This window comes from Sus scrofa, chromosome 7 (assembly GCF_054392235.1).
Source record: "Sus scrofa isolate SSC_HxYL_T2T_F1_AM1 chromosome 7, Sscrofa_HxYL_maternal_Yorkshire_Landrace_v2.0, whole genome shotgun sequence".
In the NCBI taxonomy this organism is placed as follows: Eukaryota; Metazoa; Chordata; class Mammalia; order Artiodactyla; family Suidae; genus Sus; species Sus scrofa.
Window position 1 is genome coordinate 35644026 of NC_139389.1, and position 27834 is coordinate 35671859.

General features: G+C 41.5%; 1 protein-coding gene and 1 long non-coding RNA gene across 2 annotated transcripts in view; one reads left to right on the top strand and one right to left on the bottom strand.

The window, feature by feature from the left end:
* LOC146401493 (uncharacterized) overlaps positions 1-27834 on the bottom strand; it is a 125759-nt gene that overhangs the window by 96773 nt on the left and 1152 nt on the right. The gene's annotated exons all lie outside the window — the stretch shown is intronic.
* On the top strand, positions 327-17869 carry KLHL31 (kelch like family member 31). Its single transcript, XM_001929631.6, has 3 exons — positions 327-439; positions 10234-11438; positions 13146-17869. Exons 2-3 carry the CDS (start codon positions 10267-10269, stop codon positions 13876-13878), a joined length of 1905 nt encoding a protein of 634 aa, XP_001929666.1. The 5' UTR covers positions 327-439; positions 10234-10266; the 3' UTR covers positions 13879-17869.

Below are 27834 nucleotides of genomic sequence, written 5' to 3' on the forward strand. Positions count from 1 at the left end.
GTACACACACTCTAATTCCTGCTTCCAGCAATTAACTACCCACATAATTAATCTTCTTTCCTCACTTTCACTTTGATGAGCTCTTGACTTTTTTGATTTTAAACCACTGGGCAGGTCAAGAAACCCAAGCCCTCTCCACCACACTGGGCTCCGCCCTCTGCCCTGGGGTGGCCTGAAGTTGAAGGCCAAAGAGGGAGAGGAGGGCCCAGAGCACAGGCTGCAGCCAGTGGGATGGCAAAGGGTCACTCTAAAAATTGCTGCTGCTGGGACGTGTCAGGTGGCTGCTGGTGGCTCCCCACTGGATTTTCCTCTCTCTCTCTCTCTCTCTCTCCACAGATTGCTTCTCAAAAGGAGTCTGCTACTAAAACTCCACCATCTAAAGTCGGGGACGCCACTCACACAGGAGGATAAGGAGCCGGGGCCACGGTCTCCGAATTGGGTTAGTCCTGGGGTCGGGGTTGGGGTGTGTGTGTGTGGGGGGTGGTGTTGAGGAGAAGGGGGGTGTCTGTGTGTCCACAGCGGTAGGGTGGTCTGCAGCTGGGTCACATCCTCCTGTCCTGGATTGGAAGCAGAGAACCAGAAAACACCCTCTTGAAATCTAAGGAATGTGTTAGATTAGGAGAATGTCATAGTAACAGAAATGCATGCTGGAGATGCCTTATAAATAGTTACTTATACATTCTAACAATAATTGTAAGTCTCTAAAGCCTAATGTAGGTTTTTTTCTTCCTCTGTTTTATAGAGAAGGGAGGGAGGAAAGTAAAGATTTTAGATTTGGTTCGTAGAGTTTAGAATTTTGTCTCCACTTTTATCAGGAACCATCTGGAACTTTTAGTACCAGATCAGCTTAGATAAAATTGTAATCCGTTTTATTGAAATGGGTAACAAACAAATCAGACCATTCTTTGGGTTCCCAGAAAGGGAACCTGTGGGCAAAATAGAAATCCCTCCTGCAAAAGAGAACAGCTTTTACTGTAATTGCAAAACAAGTTTTTGTTTCAAATGTGCGCCTACGGCAATACTGGGACACATGTTTTATGCTAGAAATCATTTTGGAAATGAAACAGTCAAGTGGAAAAGCCCCCTTAAGCTGGACTTCATTTAAAATGGCAAGTGGCAGAGGCCAGGGTGTTTCTATTCTGGGAGGCAGGTGACGCCCAGACACAGGCAGTGGCTGGAATGTGGCAGGGACTAGGAGCAAGTGCAGCTGACGCCCCCTTGGCAAAAAGGCGTTCTGGGATCCCAGCTCATTCTGCAGGGGAGTGACAGTGACACTTTGGCACACATGGCTTCACAGCTTGCCCTGGGTAGAGTCTCTCCCGGGAGGCTGGGGTGGAGGGCTGTAGGAAAGAGAACGTCCTTACATATAAACCGATTCTTGGTTCCAGGAGCTTTTCATCTGAAATCTGTTTCAGGCCAGGAGGGACTTAAGTGCGATCCTGTCACGTGGATTTCCCCTCATAGAAGAGGGTAGAATTATGTTACCATTTCTTGTCAGTATCATTCCAGTCCAAAAGTTCTGGATCTATTTAGGGTTATGGACCTTTGTGTGAACTTCTGAAAGCTGTGGGCCCACTTTATAGAAAAAATACACATGAACACACACACACGTTTCCATAGTATTCCAGAAATTTTCACAGAATTCACAGAGTCACATGAAACCCAACCCAGAGAAGGGTTTCCAGAAAAAATACAGGACACGCAGGAACACTGAATTTCAGATAACCCCCAAACTAATTTTTAACATAAGTGTATCTCGAATACTGGGATATACTTATATACTACAATGTGATTCATGGGTTTTCTGAAATCCAAATTTATCTGGACATCTTATATTTTTATTTGCTAAATTTGTCAGCTGAGACCCAAAGCATGACTCCCAGGTGAAGAATCTCTTGTCTCTGTTGGTTATCTACATCTGATCATGAGGTGATGCTAGGGTTTTCAAAGGCTATTTTGAGGGGAGAAGTGATACAGACCTGACTTGGATGATTCTGACAGCAAAAGCCAACTTTAATTCTCTGTAAAATTTTTGAACTGAAGGTACACATCTCCTCACTTGACAGATGATGAAACTGAAATCCTAAAAGGTGGAATGTTTTGCCACAGGTCCTTCAGATGCTTAGAGCAAAATTAACACCAAAACCCACTTCTCAGTTCTGTGAGAACCAAAGAGACAACAGTCTTACAAAAACAGACTTTCAAGCCCCCTGCCAGCCCCACTTCCCGCAACCTTAACACACACACACACACACACACACACACACACAAGGCTAGAAGAGAGAAAGAGCTATTTTACTAAAATTTTCAACAAAACACAAAACCAGCAATTTTCGCATTGGGTCCTTAACGTCCTATATCCAGGTTCAGAAAATAGAAGTTAGCTTTATGCATAGACTCTGCATACTTTATAGGTAACAGGCCTCTAGCTAAGCTGAGCCACGGGAAATTGATAATACTTGTCCTTAAACAAAAATTGATTAATTTCAGGGAGTTCCCACTGTGGCACAGGGGAAACAAGTCTGACTAGTATCCATGAAGATGAGGGTTTGATCCCTGGCCTTGATCAGTGGGTTGGGGATCCAGCATCGTGACTGTGGTGTAGGTCGCAGACGTGGCTCAGATCCCATGTGGCTATTATGGCTGTGGTGTAGGCCAGCAGCCATAGCTCTGATTTGACCTCTAGCCTGGGAACTTCCATATGCCACAGGTGCAGCCCTAAAAAGCAAAAAATAAAATAAAATAAAAATTGATAACAATAATTATTAAATCTAACATAATTGATAAATATATGATAATAATTCATATTCAACCTAACACTGAAAAGAAGGTGTGTGATTCTCTGATCCACAAATTCATGCAAGACCTCCCTGAACCTACTTCTATTTTTGGCTTATCCAAACTCTTGAGCTTCATAGCCTTACCACCCCAATAGGATAAAGAGGCTCTGATTGTCCCAAACAAATTTGTCTTACATTTAAAAGAACAGCTCCTCTATTTCAGTCTTTGGAGCTATAATGAATCATGTCATGGTCCCCATATCCAAACCTTAATTTTATAAATTTGAGTTCCACCTCAGTCTCTATCCTCTCATGTTGGAAGGAGATCACTTTTTAACCGGCTACAGATTTCAACCTGCCCTGTGTTTATGAACCCTCTAAGGAGTCAGGGTTCAATCTGGGTTTGAATCCTTGCTGCACTACACATTATAAACACATTGCATGACTTTGGATATGTTTTTTAAACTCTCTCCAGACCTTAATGTCTTCATTTGTGAAATGAATATACTATTACCTGCCTTTTAGGATTTCCGTGATGGTTAAATTTAAGAATGAAAATTGTGCTTGTTAGGATTTCTGTGATGCTTAAATTTAAAAGCAAAAATAATATAAAGTACTCACCTTGGCTCGGCACACAGTAAGTCCTCAAGTAATACATGCTAGCTAACTAATTATTATTTTAGGTAGAAATGGAGGTAACAGTTTACGTTTAACACATAGTATAGATTCATGCTTGGGGCTTTATATTTAGGAATTAATTATTAACATACTGAAATTTGGCAAATACAAAAGATCGTGGAAAATGTGGTGGCTCACATAACTGCCCAGGTGTTATCAGGTGTTGAATACATGACACTATCATAAAAATGACAGCGGCCAAGGTGGGTGGTGGGCAGTGGGGAGAGTGAGGGATTATGCTTCTGTTGCCCTTCTGCCCAGTTTCTAGTGGGCAGCTCTTCCAGGGGACCCAGGAGGCCGCTCTGGGAGATAGTGGATAGAGCAGGGAGGGCAGGAGGCTGTGGGGTCCAGGACTGAAGAAGGAGAATTCTCACATCCCCTCCACAGAATGAAGGGATAGCTCCTGTAGCACCGCAAGCCTTCTACAACCTTCTGCACCCTGTGCAGTCTCCTCTTTTACTCAAAAAGGGAAGGGACAGGAGGGGACTGGCAGTGCCTCCAAATAGCTGCTCATCCCATTACACAACCTCAGCTGCTGTGGCTAGACCTGCTCTGTCCAGCGTGTCCTGCTCTGTCCAGCAGGGCCACTAAAGGTCCCAGGGCGCCTGTCTTCTTCTCATTGATCCCAAGAGGGCAACTCATTAGAGCCGCGCTGGGTGGGAAGGGCAAATCAAGCCCTTTGTGCTTCGGGAAAAATGAAGAGAAAGTCTTGAAACTCCCCCAGTTGTAGGCTGGGAGATGGAGGAGCAGGGCCCGAGGAAGACCATTTCTCAGGATGTAGGAGGCAGTGAACATCTCTGGAAACTAGAGAGCCTCGCCCAGCTTCCAAGGAGTGGTCCTGAGTCCCAGACTCCTCTGAGGGGTCTGCAGTGTGTTATTGGAGGAACATGGCCCAGACTGAGAACATTTGGGCAAGTGGAAGGACAGCCTCACCTCCAAGGTACAGACCTAGGAACAGGATGTAATGGCAGCTTCAGTAAATAAATACTGAATTTATGAGCAGAGCTAGGGAAAAATGGCCACCAGAAAGTGGTCTGCAGGCTCTGATTTCAATAGTCTCATAAGTGATCTCCTGCATCTAAGAGCTAAAGAACCCAGTTAACTTTATGCAGTGATTTCAGAGGCTCTAAAAGCCCTATTGATATTAAGAAAAAATATACATATATTTAAAATATTAATTAAGGAGTTCCTGCTGTGGCACACTGGGTTAAGATTCTAACATCACTATAGAGATGCAGGTTTGATTTCCCAGCCCAGTGCAGTGGGTTAAAGGATCCAGCGTTGCTGCAGCTGCAACACAGATTCCATCCTCTAGCCCAGGAACTTTCATATGCCACAGGTGCAGCCATTAAAAAAATAAAATAACATATTAATAATAAAATTAATATTAAATAAATTTGATTTGTTATTAAAATATTTAAATAATATAATATTAAAGAAATATACATGCATGTTTCATAGCAGCAATTCTGTTAGAAATTTGTATGTGCATCATAGCACTGATTAAAAAAACAAAAAAACAAAACAAACAAAAAAATGCATATCTGGGAGAAAAAGTAGATTTTCCCATTGACGGATAAGCTTAGCTCATTTGTCAGACTAGCTAATGTGTCACCCAGTAGGGCCCTGGAGAAATGGAACAAGGGCAAGAACATTCAGACAAAAAGGTCACAAGAGTTTCCATGGGAACACCAGGGGCGGCAGGAAGCCTAGACTATGGAGGAAAGAGAATACAGCAACAGGAAGTAAAAGAAGGAAGCCATGGAAGAGCTTGGACTGATTTCACTAGGACCTCAGTGTGCCCTCTCCTTCCTGGAGATTTCCTAATCCTTCTTGACTGCATACCAACTTATCAAGTTCAAACCATTCCTGGCATCCAGCATCCCTTATGTATTGGCCTCATGTTGCCTGCCCACCTGACTCCCTCTCTCCAGCCATCTTAGTCTGCACATCCCATGCTGAGTCACCCCAACCTGCTTGAGCAAGAGGCGTTTCCTCTCCTTTAAAGCCTTCCCCTTTTTTTGTTCCTGTTCCAACTTTCCTGCAGTCTTTTGAATTCCATTTAAATTTAATCTATTTGGTTTTCAGCTATATTTTGCATTCTTTAAGTGGTTATTCTGAGGTCTCTGCTGTCCAATGCCATAGTTATCAGTCCCATATGGCTATTAAACACTTGAAATGTGACTAGTCCAAAATGAAACATGCTGTTAAGTATAAAATACACCATGGATTTTGAAGACTTAGTATGAAAAAAGGGGAATGTAAAGTATCACATTAATAACTTTATAGCAGTTACGTGTTGAAATATTTTGTATATATTAGGTTGAATAAAATATATTATGAACATTAATTCCATCTGTTTCTTTTTACCTTTTTAATGTGGCCACTGGAAGTGTTTTAATTACCTATGTGGCTCATATTATATTTCTATTGGATTGGACAGCACCACTCTAGAGATTACAACATGCAAAGCTAAATTTTTGCAGGCTACATAAGCTATTGCATCACTTCACGTAAAACACAGAAAATATAGCAACTGTATAGATTCATTTACCACTATCCCCTCATCCTTTATGGTATAGCATACATCTACATATATTATGAATTCCCTAAGACAATGTTATCATTTTTGAAGAGTCAAATGTATTTTAAAGAGCTTTAGAGAAAAACTAGTTCTTTATATTTATCACCCCCAATGCTCTTCATTCATTCCTGAAGGTTTACGTTTCCACCGGGCTTCCTGTTCATGGATCTCTCTTTTCCAGAATTCCCATCTCACTCTCCAGTGAATGCCTTCACCACAAACTCTGTCCTCCGGTTCTTCAAGTCAGCAACAGTTTCCAGTGGAGGTGCAGCTGCCCTGTGCAGTACCACCTGCAGCCTACTCAGCCAAAAAGCCATCCCTTTCCAAGAAAGGCGGGGAAAGGGGAGTTCATCCTATACTATTCTTTTTCCCCACCTCTCGACTCCCCTACAAAACCATCGCCCCTTTTATTACACTCTTTAGCATCTCCGGGTAGTTTTCTCTACTTTTCGCCGCACTCTCTCCACTACCTTCCAGCTTACAGGGACCATCTATCAAAAAGAAGCTTTACTTGGCTTTTTTACCAGTGGTGGAGGCAAGGGCTGGTTTTTAAACCCAGGCAGTCTTCTTCAGAGACTGAGGTCTTCACAGCTATACAACATGATATTCCTAAAGGTGAAGAGTGAGCTAGCCAGCAATTGATCAATCTTTATTACTGATCCTTGAGAACACCTCAATGAAGGATGATATATGAGAACAACAATGTATAAAAAGATTTAAAACTGGATATCAGATATTATCGCTCTTGAGTCCACCAGTTACTCCTTCGTTTAGAATTGCCTGCTGGCCTTTGTCTCCTTAGCCTCAGCATATATATCTTTAGGTTGTTGAGGCTGGATTCTCTCTTTGCTCCAGAAACTTCCATTTTCACCAAAAGAAACAAAAAGAACCTTAAAATCAAAATGATTTCAAAAGAATTACACCTTGTCCTAGTATGTTTCAGTATCATGTATCCCAGTTGTTAAATACTGAGATCCTTCTGTACCGAATTGGTAAACAGCCAACCCAAATCCCTCCCACCCCTTCAGTTCTTTCCAGGATGTCCTGTGTTTTACTACCATCCAGCAACTGAAGTTTTACACAAGGTACCCCAGGGGAGCCTCTGGAACTCAGCTCCAGAGGTGGGGCATGAGGCCATAGGGGACTTATCTTATCAGTCATTGAAATATCCACCCCTATATGCTACCAATGAAATGATCTCTTCATGATGGATGAACAAAACATTTAGCATCTCGGTCTGAAGCATTCGGATCAATCCTCAGGTTTAGGATTTCATCCAAAACAATGAGTAGTTATAATCCTTATGTCTACATGAATAAAAAATTGCCCATAGAGATTCCTCCAGGAAAATAGGCTTCTTCCAAAAGGACATTTATGCTCCTACTGGTAGAAAATGCTGGGTTTTGTTTTATTTTTGAAGTTACTATGCTGTGCTTAGCTACTTTCTTGTTGTCATTCTGCACGTGTCGTTTTCGTCTCTCTAACCATAAATTACTCATTGTATTGCCCCATCATTCCCAGAACAGTGCTGCCCACACAGCAGTAGGTGTCTGATAACTGCTTGCCAAACAAAATTTTAAAAATTTTCCCCAGAAAAATCCAGCAAGGGGACACTCACCACATAAATCAAAGGGATTTGAAGACTAAAATGGGAGTGGGTTGAAAATCTATTTCACAAGGTAAGGATGCATGTAGCCTTGCTTACAAGAAAGAATGAGGAAGGACAAATGTGCTGCAGTCTTATGAACAAATATAAATATGAATATGACAGCTGGAGCTTAATGAGGAAGACAAAAGCCCTGGCAAAGAGACAGACCTTCTCTACTTTCTACCTACTTGCTACTTTCCTTCCACTTGGAAAGGAACAGCAACAAACACAATTATGGAATTTTTCAACATATATTCCAGTAATTAAATTGAAAACTTTCAAGGGGGATCAAAGCTAAGTTTTACCCCTCAGAATGAACTCAACAGTGAGGCTTAAAACAGACACACATATGTACACACACACACACACACCCACCACCACCACCACCACCCTCAAAAACTTTAAAAACCCCTAAACCCCTAAATATCCATCAACAAGAGGATGATTGCATGCATTTTATATATCCCTACTGTGGGATCTATGTGGCTGTTAGAGAGAATGAGGTAAATTTATGTGTGTGCTAATACAGAAAGATGTACATGAGCACATTCAAGCGATAAAAGTAAATTGCTGAGTAATATGGCATAAACTTGTTTTGATATAAGTTCTCTCTTAGTGGTATGCTGGAACTGACTTGTACTGGCTCATGAGAACCTTTTTACATTTTCAGGAATGTAGCGAGCTGGTTGTTGATAGCTTGAAACCAATCATGTTGAGTGTATTTGTATCAAAGAAATCAGCACCTCACAAATAAGGGCTTTTAGAAATTGACAGGACGTTGTAAATCAACTGTAATAAAAACACTTTAAATAAAAACAAATTAAATTCTTAAAAAACACCAACAAATAAGGGCTTTTTTTTTCCCCCTACAGAAGTGGTTTACCAGTTGGTTTACATCACTGCTCAAACTATGCAGATATAAGTTTGCATAAGCATACATAGTCATCTGTAATTTCGATTATTTGTATTGTATCAGTATACAATTATTTGTAATTCCACGAACTGAATTGTTGAATTACACACACTGATTTTGTTACTTTAAAAATGGAAAAAAAATGCAACATCAGTAATTTCACAAGAAAGTAAATGTTACATGGCAGTAGATAAAATCCATCTATAGATTTTATCCACATCCATGAGTAGGCCCAATATTTTGAGAAGAGCTAAAATAATGTAATCTATGATATTGAAGGACTATGTAGCAATTTAAAATCAGAGATGTTCAGAGTTACATCATAGAGCTAAATCCACACATCATATAGGTTAAAAAACTGGTTCAAATATTTATGACATTGATTACAGGTAATGGTTACTGTCCCTAATATGTCAGCACCCATGTAAATATATTTCTAAGAGGCACATGAGTAGATTTAGAACTCTAGTGTCAAAGCATAAGAATAGTTTTTATATTTGATAGACTGCTAAATTATTATTCAAAAAACTATATCAATTATAATCCCATTAACAATGTACCACACCAACATCTGATACTCTGAATATTTTAAAATATTTTAACCAATTGATAAGCAAAATTTGACCACAAAAATAAAAAGCCTCCCTAAATTTCAGTTAACAATTCCCTGATTATTATTAGTTTAGCTTTAAAAACATTTAACTGTTTGTATTTTCTGTAAACAACCTAGTTACCTAGTTATAGTCTTTGCTCATTTTTTAGTTGGATTACTTTTTACTTATTAATTGTAGGAGCTCTTTAAATACCGTGTTAACTTCACTCTAACCATTTATCTGTCAAAAATGTTATACATTTTTGTCTTCACAGTCTGCAGCTTGTCTTTTAAATAGTTGGTGTTTTATAGATTGTTGTCATTTTTTTTAATATTAAGATATTTCAGTCTTTTCCTTGATGGCTTCTGGATTGTATGTTATGCTTAAGAGCATTTTTCCTACTTTCAGATTTTTTAAAGACTACATTCTAGTTCTTGTGTAAGTCTGTGTGTGTGTGTGTGTGTGTGTGTGTGTGTGTGTGTATCATTTAGATATTTAATTCTTCTGGAAATTATTTAAGTGACTATGTAGAGTAGGAAGCCCAAACTAATTCATCATTACAAGTCCTTATCCACTGATTGTTAGCCACATTTATTCTAATATATATCCTACATTTAACGTGAATTCCTGAATTTTAGTATTGTAGTATTTTATTGAGAAAAACTTCAAAGTAATTATAATTCACTTTTTCCTGAATATAAACTGAGCCCTTAAAGTGATGTTCAATTATTATTCCATAATTACTGAACAGCTAGACCAGAGAATTACTTGGCATTATAGATATTGAGAGGTCTTGTTTGCTAATATGAACCTTTCTAGAATTACCTACAATGATTGATGCTGAAGTAAACTGTCAGTAAGATGTGCATCTAGTTTAATGTGAGCCTTTAAATGTATTTTTAAGAATTAATCAATATACATTATGCCATTCCAAAACTACTATCTTATAAAAAAGGAACGTTTCTAAATGCAGCACTTCAAAGTCCAAAGCACAATTGAAATAAAAACATGCTTTTTTTTTCTTTTATTTTTTTTAGTAAGCTCTTGCCTGTGACAGTGTATTTACCAACATGGCCCCCAAAAAGAAGACTGTCAAGAAAAACAAGGGTGACGTCAATGAGATGACCATCATTGTAGAAGACAGTCCCCTCCACAAACTTAATGCTTTGAACGGGCTCCTAGAGGGAGGCAATGGCCTTAGCTGCATTTCTTCTGAATTAACAGATGCTTCTTATGGCCCAAACCTCTTGGAAGGTTTAAGTAAAATGAGGCAGGAGAACTTTCTTTGCGACTTAGTCATCGGCACCAAAACCAAATCCTTTGACGTTCACAAGTCAGTGATGGCTTCATGCAGTGAGTACTTTTACAACATCCTAAAGAAAGATCCATCTACCCAAAGGGTGGATCTCAATGATATCTCACCACTGGGCCTGGCCACTGTCATCGCATATGCCTACACTGGAAAGCTGACTCTCTCCTTGTATACCATAGGAAGCATTCTTTCTGCTGCTGTTTATCTTCAGATCCATACCCTTGTCAAGATGTGCAGTGATTTTCTGATTCAAGAGATGAGTGTTGAGAACTGCATGTACATTGCTAACATTGCCGAAACGTACTCCCTGAGAAACGCAAAGGCGGCCGCCCAAAAATTCATCCGGGATAACTTCCTTGAATTTGCAGAATCAGATCAGTTTATGAAACTCACATTTGAGCAAATTAACGAACTTCTTATAGATGATGACTTACAGTTGCCTTCTGAAATAGTAGCATTCCAGATTGCAATGAAATGGTTAGAATCTGACCAAAAGAGAGTGAAATACGCTGCCGATCTTTTGAGCAATATTCGCTTTGGTACCATCTCTGCACAAGACCTGGTCAATTATGTTCAGTCAGTACCAAGAATGATGCAAGATGCTGACTGTCACAAGCTTCTTGTAGATGCTATGAACTACCACTTACTTCCCTATCATCAAAACACGTTGCAGTCTAGACGCACGAGAATCCGAGGGGGCTGTCGTGTCCTTGTCACTGTAGGGGGCCGTCCAGGCCTTACTGAGAAGTCCCTTAGTAGAGATGTTTTGTACAGAGACCCTGAATATGGATGGAGCAAACTTACAGAGATGCCAGCCAAGAGTTTTAATCAGTGTGTGGCTGTGATGGATGGATTCCTTTATGTGGCCGGTGGTGAAGACCAGAATGATGCAAGAAATCAAGCCAAGCATGCAGTCAGCAATTTCTGCAGGTACTAGATTTTTTATTAGGAATGGAAATGGTTCAATATTATGAGGAAATTGCCCTGACATAGAAAGAAATTAATCAGCCTGTTAGCTTAGTTCATGGGCTCAATCAATAGTAAGAATACATTACATATACAAAACACTCCCCATTATATAAAGTGCACTCACATATATTATACACTCTAAATTTCTCAACACGTCTATGAAGCGAGAAGAGAGGTATGATGATTCTGATTTTACATGTGAGAAATCTGTCACTCAGAGAAGTGACAGTGCTGGTAAGTGGAACTCACATTTTCTCATTTCTGGTCAGCGAGCTCTTCACAACACCCTGCCTTTTTGAAAGAAGATGGGTGCAAATTTAGTTTTTAACACTAAATTGTAAGAGAGACTAAAATGATACAAAATTTCTTTTAAGTGACCTTTACTGATGACTGCCAATTCATAACTGGCACTAGAATGAGATCATTAAAAATGTGGCAGCAAATTAATTTTACATATTTCTTTAAAGACTGAATGCCATCAATATTTTTGTTCCATGTACAAAGAGTAAAGCATAATAAATCCTGCAGAACATGGAATTCAAATGCAGGTTATTTTTGTATAATAAAAAAATTTAAATCTCCATATCCATGAAATATTCAGAAAATCATGCTCCTATCATGGTAGTGGTTCAAAGTCAAACATAACTAATGAGCAAGATCTGGAAATTCATCTAGTAAATTATAAAAAAAAGTATTATTTCATTACATGTATTGTGTCATTTAAATGAATCTAAACAATTAATTCATTTTTGGCCTTTAATTGATAGTTTCAATTTGGAGGTGAAATGAGACAAACACGAATGAACATAAAACAGATGGGAGTCAGTCCTGCGTCTACAACACTCAGAACTACGGAAACCAGAAAAGCATTCATTTACTACCAGTGCTTATGTTCCTCCTGCTGATAACTAAGTCATTGTTTTTGCAGTACTGACTTCAGTGTTTATGGTAAAATAACTGAAAGGCTGAACACTGAAAAAAAATGTATATCCCTATACTAAAAGAAAATAGGATCTATTAGTAAGAGAAAATAGAGAAGCATCAAAAGTTAAGGCTTTGGTGATGCGTTTGGACATGAGTTCTATTGTTCTCATTTTAACAGAGGATAGAAAACTCAGTGATTTAGCTTTACTATGGCAATGGCCAGCAGAGGTGTATAAAAAAGATGCGGTTTGTGAGAAATGGAGAAATCCAATTAGTCAACTCCTATCTTGATTCAGGCGTAAGACTGAGCTAGGGCTGGCTGGTGTCTGAAGATACGTGGAATTGACCTTAATGTGGCCGTGTTCCCTTCCCTGATTCCACGAACACCCGCCCGGCTTCACTGCTCTTCCACATGCATTCCCCTAAATCCTGCTGGATGATGGGTATCTGAATATGGACTGGAGGTCCGTCTTTAGGGTTGGTCTCCGGAGTGGCCTGATAAAGGAAATGGTTTTATAAACAGGAGGAGAGGGCCATCACCCATGCCTGCCCTTCCTCTCCCAACTGTCACACTTGATTTACTGGTTAAGAGAACATCAGCAGCCTCCAAGGCAAGGAGCTGCTCTGGGTCCCGGGCCTCTCCACAGGGATGGTGTCCAGGTTCCCACAGTCTGGCGGGTGGCATCGCCTGGGTTCCCCCGGCTGCTGCCAACAAGGCTGTCACACTTCCTCTGCCACTTCCAGATACGACCCCCGCTTCAACACCTGGATCCACCTGGCCAGCATGAACCAGAAACGCACGCACTTCAGCCTGAGCGTGTTCAACGGGCTCCTCTACGCCGTGGGCGGCCGCAACGCCGAGGGGAGCCTGGCCTCGCTCGAGTGCTACGTGCCCTCAGCCAACCAGTGGCAGCCCAAGGCGCCCCTGGAAGTGGCGCGCTGCTGCCACGCCAGCGCAGTAGCCGACGGCCGCGTGCTAGTGACCGGCGGCTACATCGGCGGCGCGTACTCGCGCTCCGTGTGCGCTTATGACCCGGCCCGCGATGCGTGGCAAGAGCTGCCGGCGCTTAGCACGCCGCGGGGCTGGCACTGCGCGGTGGCGCTGGGCGAGCGCGTGTACGTGATGGGCGGCAGCCAGGTGGGGCCGCGCGGCGAGCGCGTGGACGTGCTGACCGTGGAGGGCTTCAGCCCCGCCACCGGTCAGTGGAGCTACGCGGCGCCGCTGCCCGTGGGCGTGAGCACTGCGGGCGCCTCAGCGCTGCACGGCCGCGCCTACCTGGTGGGAGGATGGAACGAGGGCGAGAGGAAGTACAAGAAGTGCATCCAGTGCTTCAACCCCGAGCTCAACGAGTGGACGGAGGACGACGAGCTACCGGAGGCCACCGTAGGCGTATCATGCTGCACTCTGGCCATGCCCAACCACGTGACCCGGGAGTCCCGCGCCAGCTCAGTGTCGTCGGTGCCCGTCAGCATCTGAACCCGGGGAGCCTTGGGCTCGCGGGAAGGGCAGATGTGCGTCGCGGTTAATCTGTGAGCTCGCGGAAAGGAAAATATGTACCATTTACTACAGCGGCGTCTTTTCAGATACATCGAGGCAGATGTCTTGGTGTTTTCAGTTGCTGGTGTGGCATCATCTACCTCTCTGTCGATTTTTTTTTTTTTTTTTTAAGCAAAATGCAAGGCCAGAGGCAACAAAGAAACCATTTATTTCAGCGGCCACTGGGTGGCAGACATCACTTGTGGTAGGCACTCCCATCGAGGCATCTTTCCTAAATGTAGAGCGGTTACACCCACATTTGAGATTGTGCATCTCCACTTCAGTACACACGAAGCTTTTGTAAGAGATTTCACATATAAAAGGTTATTTTACTCTTGCTCTATTTTTCTTTAGGAAGTTTAAGATATTCCTTTATAGGCTTTATTTTTAAATGGAAATCCGTTTACATCCATAAGGACTTAAGATTTAATTCTGTATTTCAGTGCTGTTTCTTTTCCTATACATGCCTGAGTAAAGGACTTCGAAAGGAATCCCATGAGAAAATCATAAAGCTTAAGACAAAGTCTGACTGTAAAGTAACAGGGATTCCACCCAGGGGCTGACCAGTTGATGCTTTTGGTTTAGCAGGTGATCCCCTCCTGCCTGCCTCAGGCCCCTCAAAATACTTCCTATCACAAAATTTTACTCTCAGAGAAGGAACTGACATCAGTCATTTAACTTATAGTGTAAATGTAAATCATGTTGTTGTTTCTCCTAGAAGCATTTGCACTTTGGTCCCCTATTAAAGGAATTGCAACTCTTACCCTCACTCTAAAAACTACACCAAGATGACTGAAGGCAAACTTGACTTTCATGTAGGCCCTCAGAAGAACACCAAATGAAACCATGTCTGTAAAGATCATTAACTTAAAGCATATACAGCCTAAAGGTTATGCAACCAATAACAATAATTTAATTTCTTCTGCTTTTGTTTGTTTCTTTTTGTGGCTGCCCGTCTCATGTGGAAGTTCCCAGGTGAGGGATCAAATGAGCACCACAGCAGTGGCTACAGCAGCAACCCCAGCCACTGCAGTGACAATGCCAGATCCTTAACCTGCTGCTCTACAAGAATGAAGGAAACATTTGTAATTCTTCGATTTGGCAATAGCAGAATTAATGGATTCTCCTGATGGTAAATGCTATTGTTTACCATTTCACATCAATCTTGATTTCTTAATTAAAAACCTAACACATTCATTTCATATAGAAATCTTAAGATAATATGTGCCTGTTCTATTATATATGTTTAAATTTCACCTGTTCCAAAGTAGCTTTGCAAATTAGACTATATCTACTCCATATCATTTTTCTCATATGTTTGCCAAGTTTGGGAGTAAGGGAATGATTGTAGTAAATGGCATATATTTTCCTTTCTTATAATTTATCATTTTATTCTTTGATAGTTCATTTGTTTTGGAGGAGAAGGGCCTAACAATTATGGGTTATCTGCAAATGGATTTTGAAAAATAAAACAAACTATTTAAATGGTTAAACATGAGATCTATTGACACCATAATTGGGTTTTCATGAATCCCATCCTCTCCTAACTTGTGTAGATAGGTTATTGTTAGAGTTAGAATATTTATATTTAAAATATTTTATTCGAACTGTGAAAAGTGGTTCATATAGTATACTTTGTGGAACAATTTTATATCATTGCCCTTTATGAAAAGTTCAATCTCTGGGTATTTAATGGCAACACTGGGTAAAGGCTAAATCATTGTAGGTTGAGAATAAGACATTATTAATGTAAAAACATTACTCTTTCCTCACCCCACACAGGGCATGAGGAGCTTCTCCAAGTGCAAAGCAGATCTTCTCCTTGATTCTTTACTGGCCCAGGCTGAAAATTAAAGTTGTGTGAGAAGCCAGTTTATGGAGCAAGTCACACCATTGAGCTCTTAAGTCGCCAAAGGACAACCTATACATAGACTTTTGTCCTAGCAGCACCATTGGCAAAAATTAAGTTTTTATTTTTAATAAGTTATTTTGGCTACAATGTCCAAAGCTTATGTGAGGGTGACTGTAACATCTTTCAGTTTGGCATAAATATATAGTCTCATACAATGAGAAACTTGTAGCGTATTGTGAATTTTGAGAGAAAAAAGTGATGCATTATGGATTACAGGTCATAAGTGGGAAAGCAGGCAAAATTCCTTAATGTTCAATTAAGAGATGTGTCTCCCGTTGATCCTAGAGGTATTGTGAATGGGAGGGTAGGGCTAAGGCTGGAATGCAATAAAAATCAATCAATTATCATATTTTATCATGGACGAATGAAGAAAGATGCTGAAACTAGAGGATTTTTTCATCCATCAGAGCTTGATAAAATATTGGTGCACAGAAAACTTGGCAGTGGCTTTCTAGAGGTGAATCTGGAGATGTGCTAAAATGAACAAATCATTTGAAATTAACCGCTTAACATATTTTCTACATTTTGGATATCTAAATACTCAGAGAATATAAATATTCGGGCTACCCAGGTTCCTGGGTGCACTGCTGTTTTATTTTCTGCTTCAACAGTTAGGTCAATAAACAAAGACCATTGAAATTTTGGAATTCCAGAATTTCTGACAAAAATTGGTAGGGAGCCTGGAACTTAATGGCTGGTGAAGGTTTTACAACCTGGGAACATCCTGCATTGATAATGGAAACACGTGAAAATATAAAGAATCAAAAGAACGCCTATCATCTTTCACCTGTGAGTGAAACCCACTCTTTAATCCAACTACTAAAGCAGGTGCTCCTAGAATACTTGATTTCTCTGTATTTCCCAACTGGAAAATTATTTCATTTTCCTTGTGTTTGAAGCTTACATTCAATCACATTCCCAAGTCTTAGGATCCAACCCTGTTCCTCCTTTTATTTTTCGTAAGCAAAGGACTTGTTATTTTTGTAATACCAGAGTCGTGTGATGAAATAAAAGCATCAGTTCAGTGTATCAGAGACATAGCAGGTTATCCAGCAGCTGAAATAATAAAACTGAAGCTCTCTTTTTCTGAATTGGCCAGAAACCTGATGTGAAAGTTTCCAGGAAACCAGACTGTAGTCTGTCCATTTTTAGTTAGGCTCTTGATGCTGAGTTGTTATCCCTGATGCATTAGTTGCTTTCAGTGGTGTTGGATGAGTTTTATTTTTATTTCCTATGTTGTAAGAATGGTTATGAATAGAAGGTCCGGGACGGGAGAGAGAAATAAAATTCTAAGCAAGGATGAGATGGTAGTAGAGTGTTATAAGTGAGGAGGTATAATTAATGTAATAAGGATGTGAGAATGTACTGACTGACTGGTTCTATGATTTAAGGTAGAGCAATAATGATAATAAGTGTATTTTACAAACATGCACAAAGTAAATAGAGGTTTGCCTGGTTCATAGGTCCATTTTTTGCTGGTTATCCTGGCCAAATATCTTCAGAATTCATCCAAACTACTAGATAAAAGAAACTAAAATCATTTCGTTTAATTTTTTTTTCCCTGAGTTACAAAGAAATAAATTTATGTGACCTACTCTGCATAAGTCATCTCTAAATAAGCTGGGTCTCCATCCCAGCCACTGATGGATATATCCTCTAGCACAAGGCAACATTCAAAGGAATTATTTTTCAATATTTCTTTTCATACTTCGAAAACTATAACCTAGTTTCCTGAACACTCCTCCATGGTAATTATGAGAACTAAAGATTCGAAAGTGTAACTATTTACCTACCATCCAGCACATCCAGAGGGTAAAGACCATTTAATGTCCCTCTCAGGGAATTTGAAATCAAATACTATCTTGGAATACTCCTAAAAATCTTTGTGTTGATTCAGCAACTTTTGGTTAAAAAAAAAAATTGTTTGCTTAAAACATTCTTGTACTATCTAAGGAACAATAAAAGGGGCATCGTGTTTGTAATTGCCTATCAATAAAGCTGCCTTCAATAAGCATTGAATCAGCGAGCCAACGTGGGCGATTTTGCAGTGTTTGAAGTGTCTTTTCTATGATGGTCGAGATGTTTGTTTTCTTTTTTTTTTCCTCTCTCTCTATTTAGTTTTCATGATGATTCACCTCAACGAAACACAACAAAAGAGGAAATGGCACATAACTGAAAAGCTGTTCTAATAACTTGAAGACTAGTGAAAAAGGGTGGGGATATTTTTAAAAGTGGCTTTTGCTTTGTAACTCAGACAAAAGCCTAGGTCTGTCTCTCAGTCCTGACCACAAAGAAATAGGTAAGTGTGTTTATTGTCTCTGTTCCACCCTGACCACAGCCAGCCTGGCACACACTCAGCGTCACCATCCTTTGCAACAAAATCACTTTTTAGGAAATGAAATTGTGCTGCTGTCGAGACCAGGCCTCACGGCCTTTCTCTTCCACCTCACTGTCCAAATGCGCGGATAGCATGTAACCAACATAAGATGCTCAGCCTTTGATCCGGGTTAGTAATTCAGTAATAACACTCAGTTGAGGCCATGTTAGTCATTTCTCGAAAATTCTAAATGGCAGAACTACTTTTTCTTGAGCTTCTCCAAGCTTTACAACCATGTAAAGAGACTGGATTGGCCTCCAAACAGAAGCAGAAACCAAATTCCCAGTTTTGAGCATCCCAGCCAGGGGCCCCAGAGTTTCTCAAGTTTTCTTTGAACTCCCACAGAACTCCAAGCTTCCCTATGAGTTTGCACTTCCTCCTGCATCCAACTCATAACACACATGAAGTTATTTTATGACACTGAAATGATGCCTTTGTTTGTCGGAGAAATAACCATTGTACATACTGTACTTGGCAAGCCTGGTGGAAAGACTAGGGGTGAAAAGACACTCAAACCCACCTCGCAGCTTTCCTCCCTTCTAGGTGGTACGGGAGAGCAGTGGAAGATCCATTTCAGGAAAAGGAACAGGCCTCGAAGGAGAGAGGAGCTCCAACCCATGCCCCTGGAATCACCCTGCTCCGTCCCATGGCTTTCCTTTCTGGTCACAGTCACAGGCTGGGCTATAAACATAGATGTAAGATGCATACTCCTATGCCAGCACCAACCTCCCACCCAGTTTCAGACCAAACCACTTTAGGGAGTGGTGCAGAAGGGAAAGCACTTTTCCTCAACCTTTGAACAGATATGGTAGCCTTTAGATCCTATGCAGCTTCTTTTCTTATGCCTTTCAGAGAAATGCCTTATAAAGTCAGGCTGACTCACCCAGAGAGAAACTGCCATTCACCCTCTGCCTTGTGATATTCAATCATGGCTAGAGAAGGGATTGCAATCGTCAAAAAGAAGGCCTTTTAAAAATACTATTTTTTAGCCCAGAAAGGGTGATATACCAAAATGCAAAAAGCAAGACCCTGACTATAGTAACAAACATTTTCCCCTATTGCACCCTCCCATCTCCACTACTGCTACATGTACCCAAAGGAAGGAAGGAAGTGATGGGTGGCATGAATGGAGGACTTATGCCCTTTGTCTGATTTGCTTTGTTCTCACATTTAGGTTATCACCACAGCCTCCACATTCAGAAATTCTACTTCCATCCTGGGGATATCTTTACCCTCAAACTCAGGGGAAACTGAACAGGATGTATTTTTGGAGCACCAGGTATGGAAGTGATGTGTGTCAATTCCATCTACATCATTTTGGCCAGATGTAGGCGTATGGCCCTACCTAGGTGTGAGGGACCTGGGGAAAGAAGTCTTCATGCAAGCTCAGGAGGAAAAAGAAAAGTTTTCCTATAGTAGTGGCTCTATACAATCAATGATTACATTTTGGAACCCCATGGAGCAAGGGGCTTTCCAGGCAAACTACCTTTCCTCCGCCACATCCCTCTGGTTCTCACACCATAGCACGGCTTCCCCCCCCCACCCCCGACCCCAGCCCCTCTTCTGGGTTGTAAGACTTGCACTCAGCTCCCCTATTTTATCTTGCCTTTTCCCTTCTGAAAGACAAGCTCAGAGAGCTCTTGTAGCCTTTTCTCAATTTAGGAGCCCTTCAAGGTCCACAGCATACATTAAATATGTTCTCTAAGCTTTGGATATCTGATAAATCTGGTTCTGATAAACTCAAGGAAACCTACCTAATGTCAGAATTGCCTCCCTCACCTCACCCTCCTTGGGTCTTCCTGTCCTTTTACTTCCAGAATGCTCTAAATGCCTTGATTTTACATCTTCTAAGACAAAATTGACTGTAAATTATACATCTGTGACAAAATTCCTCTCATTCTGGCCATACAAAAATGTCCCCAATGCATGATGGCTTGGTGGAAAAAGGACACATTATGTAGAGTCTAAGGATATACAAACATTAATTCTTTTTTCCTTTTTTTGTGTTAGTTTCAGGTGTATAGCAAAGTGATTTAGTATATATAGATTGACTGATTTAGTATATTTATATATATTGTCTTTTTAGGGCCATACTGCAGCATATGGAAGTTCCCAGGCTAGGGGTCCAATCAGAGCTGTAGCCACAGGACTATGCCAGAGCCACAGCAACGCGGGATCTGAGCCGTGTCTGCGACCGACACCACAGCTCACAGCAATGCCAAATCCTTAACCCACTGAGCAAGGCCAGGAATCAAACCCATCTTCTCATGGATGCCAGGTGGGCTCGTTAACCACTGAGCCATGACAGGAACTCCTATATATCCTTCTTAAGATTCTTTCCCATTATAGTTTATTACAAGATATTGAATGTAGTTCCCTGTCCATGCTGTTTACCTATCTTGCATATAGTAGTGTACATGTTAATCCCAAACCCCTAATTTATCCCTCCCCACCCCATGTATCCATTCTTTTGTTTGTTTGTTTGTTTTGCCTTTTCTAGGGCCGCTCCCGTGGCATATGGAGGTTCCCAGGCTAGGGGTCTAATTGGAGCTGAAGCTGCTGGCCTATGCCAGAGCCACATCAATGCGAGATCCGAGCTGTGTCTGCAGCCTACACCACAGCTCATGGCAACGCCGAATCCTTAACCCACTGAGCAAGGCCAGGGATCGAACACACAACCTCATGGTTTCTAGTTGGATTAGTTAACCACTGAGCCACAATGGGAACTCCCCCATGTATCCATTCTTAATCACCATAGCAAGAGGGGATTCCTCAGGGGAAAAGGGGGAAAGAAACTGAAATAGCTGTAGTCTGCCCCCCAAGTCTTCTCCCCACATCTTCAGGAAACCTTTCCATTTATTGCAGGGTTGAAGTTTCAGAAATATTTTAGTCTATCACAATTCTGCATAAAAGTGACAAAGAAAATTCTGCAAAAAGAATCCTTGTTTAGCAAATGTTCACTGGTCATAACCATGCGCCAAGCATGTTGCTATAATACCATCATGAACATGATGCTGTGTTTCCCCAGGGACAGTGAAGAGCCAGAATCCCCATGGGGTGACTACTGCCTGAGGCACACATTTACATCAGGCAGCACCAACCCTACAAAGAGCAATTAAATTAATAAACATTTGCTTTTTGCCAAGTTTTGTGTTTCTTGGGTCCTATGGGGAGAAGAAAGGTAAACACAATTTCGAGCCTGCCCTCAAGAAGCTTAGATGTGATAAAAGCTAATGGACTCCATTTGGCGCCTGGTCATCCTCTGTATTTCTCTGCCCTGCACTGTGCTCCAGGAGGCTGACCCCCAGGGACTGCATCATTGAGACTCAGATTCTTTGGCTGAAAGGTTGTATTTATCCAATAGGAGGCCTTAGGGAGGTCAGAGGGCAGAAGAAAGTGGCTGGGGTATTTTTCTCCTGTTCTTTCTGGGCTTTAGCGGGTATCTTGGCCATGGCTGCAACTCCTTGCAGGCACCTATTTGGGTCAGAACTCTGCAGGGTTCCATGCCATCAATTGTGGCTTACAGGACACTGGCAACCAGAGGCAGAGCTACAGTGCTCTTTGGAGCCCTGGAGGGCCAGCTGACTGCCACAGAATGTCTTTCCTCAGCTCTGGAAGAGCCATGTGATCTTCTGCCTATACTGCTGGATGCTGGGAACAGGGCCCAATTCCCTTTGAGTTTCCCAATGATTCTGCTATCTGCATTTCATAGTAAAGAGCCCGTGTACTTTAACGAGGGAAAAAGAGTTAGCCAAAAAGTTTGGTGCTCTGGACTAAGAATATGGTAAAGTCAGTGAGAAGACTGGACAGTTTATAAAACCAACAAGGCCTGAGTCGCCTCTAGTGGAGATCAGTCCTCTGAAGTTTCAAGCACTTGACCAAAATCTGAACATGTCCATCTCTTCACCACAGGACACAGTAGGCCTTCCTGACAAATAACAGGAAAACAAGAGTCCTAAATTTCCATCTCATGGAATGATGCTGGTTTCCCTTCAAGGACAGATGCCATAGTCACTGGACAAGGCATCGAAATCCTCCAGTGCCTAGTAAATCACACCAAAAATATTTTAAAGTCATCTCAGAAGAATGCAAAACAACTTCAGAGAGAAATAATAGATGGTTTGGATGAAAACATGCATCTTTAGGAAAGCCTAAAACTGTTAACCCAAGAAGTTATGAGATGGAAGAAAGTGTGGGAACTAAAGAATAGAAAAACAATAGAAAAACAAACAAACAAAAAGACTCAAATGACACAAATGAAACAGGTTGTTAATGATAAAGGGAGCCAGTTAAAATCTTTGTGTGAAACTATGATGAAGATAATTCACTTGCCTGCTCTCTTTAAAGAAGATGACATGGATGATGGCAACTTCAAATTAGACAAAAAAGCGAACTGGACATGGCCACCTAAATTGTTGGTCAGAAGTCACTTTGAAGAAAATCATCGATGCTGCTAACCTAAATGTTTCCTTAAAAAGGTTTGGAAGAGGAGTTCCCACTGTGGCTCAGCAGGTTAAGAACCTGACTAGTATCCATGAGGATGCGGGTTCGACCTCTGGCCTCATTCAGTGGTAAGGATCCGGCATTGCTGCAAGCTGCAGTGTAGGTGCAAATCGTGTCTGGGGTTGCTGTGGCTGTAGTGTAGGCTGGCAGCTGCAGCTCCAATTGAACCCATAGCCTGGGAACTTCCATATGCCACAGGTATGGCCCTAAAAAGAAAAAAAAAAAAAAGGTTTGAAGGAGACGAGCAGGAATTATTTTAAATTACTTGAATAAAATCAAATGGATGAAGAGCTTACAGGTCAAATTAAAAGTTTCCAAACTGAGCAAGTATCTTTAACATCTAAAAATTCACAGTCTAAAGGTGAGAGTCAAGAACTGCAAGAACTTTAAATGCTGCCTGAATTGTGTCAAGAACATGCACTGAGAACCATGAGGTTTCAGGTTCGATCCCTGGCCTCGCTCAGTGGGTTAAGGATCCGGCGTTGCCGTGAGCTGTGGTGTAGGTTGCAGACGTGGCTTGGATCCCGCGTTGCTGTGACTCTGGCATAGGCCGGTGGCTACAGCTCCGATTAGACCCCTAGCCTGGGAATCTCCATATGCCGCAGGGAGCAGCTCAAGGAAAGGCAAAAAGACCAAAAAAAAAAAAAAAGAACATGCACTGAAACCTTGCAGAAAGCCAATCAAGGAGGTAATTTACCGCTTAGACAAAGAACACCCTAAAGTGTAGAAAAGCATCGATCGGCAGCATGAATTGGAGACACAGCTCCAAGTGGAATTGAAGATGGCTGGCGATCTGGATAAAGAATGGCAACGCACAGCTTCCTCTTGGAAAACTAGACGGATTATGTCCCATGAGAAAAAAGCTCAAGAGAGCTGGCTGGCAGCTGCAGCAACTGAAAGAAAGCTCAATGAGCTCAGGAAAGAAAATGGCGAAGCAGGCAAAAACTGGCTGAAGCAGAGTTTAATTTCCCATTGAGCTTCGATGTGAATAAATGGAGACATTCAAAAGACTAAAGATCATTTCTGTATCCTGGGAGGTGTTATTAGAAATCTGTAAAAGTAAGTTAGTATTTCCCTCAAATTTTTTTTAAATTAATATTTACCTCAAAATTTTTGATTATTTTTCAAAACAATACACAAGTGTGCGCAGGCACACACACACTCACCTGAGTGACGACACCATCCCCAGCACTATAATATTTTTATTATCACTAATTCACAGATTACTTCAGAGGATTTGACATGTTGGATTTGTTTCTTATTTTCAACTTCTTTTTAACCTTTGTTCAGGATGTCCTTTACCGTTTCAATGTCTCTAAATGCTATGCAGTCAAAACAAGTTTTCCTTTTGTGAAAAAAAAATAAAGATACTTCTTGAGCTTCTGTTATGTCTAGCAGTCTGCTAGGTGCTGGAGACTTAAGACGATTAGACCTTGGCTTGTCGTCCCCAGGGACAAAGGGGTGGGAAAGGAGAATCTGGGAGACAGACGTGTAAACAAGTGATTGCTGGATGATGCAACAGTGAACCCCCTGGTGTGTGCAGAGCCTCATGGGGTTGCCATGGGAGGGGCAAAGTCTATTTGCAAAAGACGTAGACTTCCAGCTGAATTTTAAAAAAGGGTAGAAATTCAGTGTTTCTATGGATCGTGGACTATGTTCAAAGAGCACTGTCAAGTCTATACTCTTGCTTCTCTTGAATTTTGCCAAGATTTTTTTTTTTTTAAGCGAAGGTTGTCTCTTAATTGCCTCTTCTGTCGTCTTTGGAAAGGAGTCTAAACTGAGAGCTGGAAACCTGAACCTGGCATTTTGATACCTAGATTCAGCATTTGCTAAACAAATGGGTTGAGCCTCCGTTTCTCTAAAAAAGGCAATTAATCATAACCGTCCTGCTTACCTCTGAGGACAACTGTACAGTTTAAATTAAGTCACATATGTGAAAACACCAGAGCCCACTACAAATTAATCTAGATCATGACATTTCTACACCGAGTTGCTTGTAGCTAACATAAATGATTACTGTGTACTAAAAGAACAGTTAGGGAGTTCCCTCATGGCCTTGTGATTAAAGGATCCAGCATTGTCACTGCTGTGGCTCAGGTTGGGTCCCTGCTTGAGAACTTCCACAGGCTGCAGGGGCAACCAAAAAAAAAAAAAAAAAAAAAAAAGAAGAAGAAGAAGAAAATCATCAGAGTAATAAAAATATTTGATTTCTTAGGGTTTGACAGCACTTTTCTTCTGAAGCCTGGACCGTCTCTTTCCTCTCTGGCCTCCTAAGCTGGGGTATCCCTGCCCTAGACTTGCAGAAAAAGGAGGAAGATGAAGTCACAGGCTCAGGATCCTCAGGGTGGAATCTGGACTTGGACTCCAGCTCCTGCCTTCAGACCCTCCCAGTATACACATGGTGCTCAGAGCACCAAGGAGAAGTGACAGTAACGTTTTCTTTTTTTCTTTTTTTTTTTTTTTTTAGGGCCACACTTGTGGCATATGGAGGTTTCCAGGCTAGGAGTCAAATCGGAGCTATAGCTGCCCGCTTACACCACAGCAAAGCCGGATCCCTAACCCACTAAGCAAGGCCAGGGATCAAACCAGCAACCTCATGGTTCGTAGTCAAATTCGTTTCTGTACCGACAGGAATTCCCTACAGTAATGTTTCTACCAAATTGTTTTAACCGCCATCCAGAGCAGATAAGGATATATTTATTCTAATCACAAATGCTCAACAGTCAAGTTCATTCTCTTCAATATTCAACTGGGAAAAAAAAAATCAATCTTCTAAAATTTTAAAAAAGAAAATGCTGCCTGCCTGACAGCCCAGGGTTCCCACTTTCTCCCAGTGATCTGCACACCTGTGAGGCCCTCCCTACTCTGTTGTACTTCTCACCTCCACCTACAGAAATTCCTCTCCTCCCTAAACTCAGCTTAAGTGCAGCTCCTCCTTGTGCCCAGATGCCAGAAATAGCGGCCTCTCTGGAAGTCCCTCAGTTTAGTGGGTAAGGAGAACCCAGGCCCCCAGGAAGTCTGCCTGAGTCTGAATCTCCACCCTGCTACTTACTAGCAAACTTTCTGCCTCAGTCCCTTACCTGTAAGGGGGAGGCTATGGTGGCCATGCTAACAATAGCATGGTCGTTACAGGGTTACTGAAGGGATTAATAACACAATGCATGTGGAGCACACCTGATGACACAGGCAATATCCAATAAATACTAACAGTCAAGTTCCATTTCTATGCAGGATTTTCTTTTTTTTTTTTTCTTTTTCTTTTTCTTTTGAGGGTTGCACCTGCGGTATATGGATTCCCAAGCTAGGGGGCGACCTACACCACAGCCACAGCAACGTGGGAGCCGAGGTGTGTCTGCAACCTATACCACAGCTCATGGCAAACTCCAGATCCCCAACCCACTGAGCAAGGCCAGGGTAGAACCTGCATCTTCATGGATGCTAATTGGATTTGTTTCCACCTCGCCATAACGGGAACTCCTCTATGCCAGTTTTTTGTCCTGCATCAGGGAGCTATTCTCTGAGGATGGGAGCTGTTTCTCTAGCGCCCCTTGCTTAGAACATACATTCTGTCCTTGGCCTATCATTTAATTTCCTAAAGTCTCAGTCCTTATCTGTAAAAAGCAGTTAACGTAGTAATCAAAACCAATAATGTATATTAAAGCACATGGCACAGTGCTGGTCCTATAATAAATCAGCCATATATTTTAGCCATTGTTTCGTGCTTAAGAGTCTATACGGGGGGAAGGGACAAATTAGGATTAACAGCTAAGGGATAAATTGGGATTAACAGCTACACACTACTATACACAAAATAGATAACCAACAGAGACCTACTATAGAGCACAGGGAACTATACTCAATATTCTGAAATAACCTATAAAGGAAAAGAATCTGAAAAAGAAAAAATATATATGTATGCATGTGTAACTGAATTACCGAGCTGTACATCTGAAACTAACACAACATTGTAAATCAACTTCAATTTCTTTTTTTTGTAAAAAAGGGTCTATGTGAAATCTATATTAAAGGGTTAAGGCTCTTATATATATATACACTGTGTTTCTCGGACAGTATTTTCTGGCCTTAACAGCTGAAATTACAGATCAAAATTTGAATATTAAAAAAAAAGGAATATGAGAAACGGAGTCAGAGAGAGCAGTGTCAGGAGGCTCAGGGCTGGGAAGCCCGCAGGAGGCCACCTTTAAAAGATCTATGATCCACAAGAGATAAGAAGCCCTCAACTCTACTCCTGGAAGAAGCATCACCTCCTGATGAAGGCGGAGGAGATGAGGAAAGGAAAGCAACTTTGGGAGAAGGTAAGAGGACACGTAAGATGAAGGAAAGGGCGGCAGAGGGACAGAGGAAGGAGGGAGACGGGGGAGGGAGAGGCAGACAGACGAGAAGACAGGGCAGAGAGCGTGTCTGTGACTGAGGAAGTGCTCATCTGAGGTGGGGGTGGATGGAGCATGACAGCCCTGGAGAGTGTCAGGAAAATCCAATGGGGTGGTGGTTTGTCCCAACACTTGCAGGTTGCGGATATGGCAGATATCGTGGACTCCATGGGCCAGTCCCATGTCTCAAAGAAGAGTCCACACCCTGCTTAACTGTGGCACTAATTCAGGAAGGTGCCAGCCAGATCCAGGACTCAACTCTACTCTCCCTGTTAACAAAGAATATTTTTGCTTGGTTTTGATATAGGCTGACTATCCCAGTAAGCCGTTTGATTAGAAGGAAAATTGTGTGTTGCTTTGCTGTCCATTCTTTTTTTTAAAAAAAAAATCAGAGGATGAATATAGGTTTTTATGCTTGTAACTTAACTTCTTCACCACCGGAAGAGCTCAGCTACTGTGGTAAAGGCTGCTGGTGGTGAGTGAGTCACACAGACACTCTTGAATCAGCGCATCTCTGCCCTTGTGGCTTTGCAGAGATGCACGGATGGGTGCAAGCATTTGAGCTACACCACTATGACTTTATTGATCCTGAGAATATCGAACTACTTAATTCTCATTCCTTTTATTTTTTCGCTTTATTTAAAAAAATATTTTTAAAAAATCTGGGGGGCCACACAGTGGCATGTGGAAGTTCCTGGGCCAAGGGCAGAACC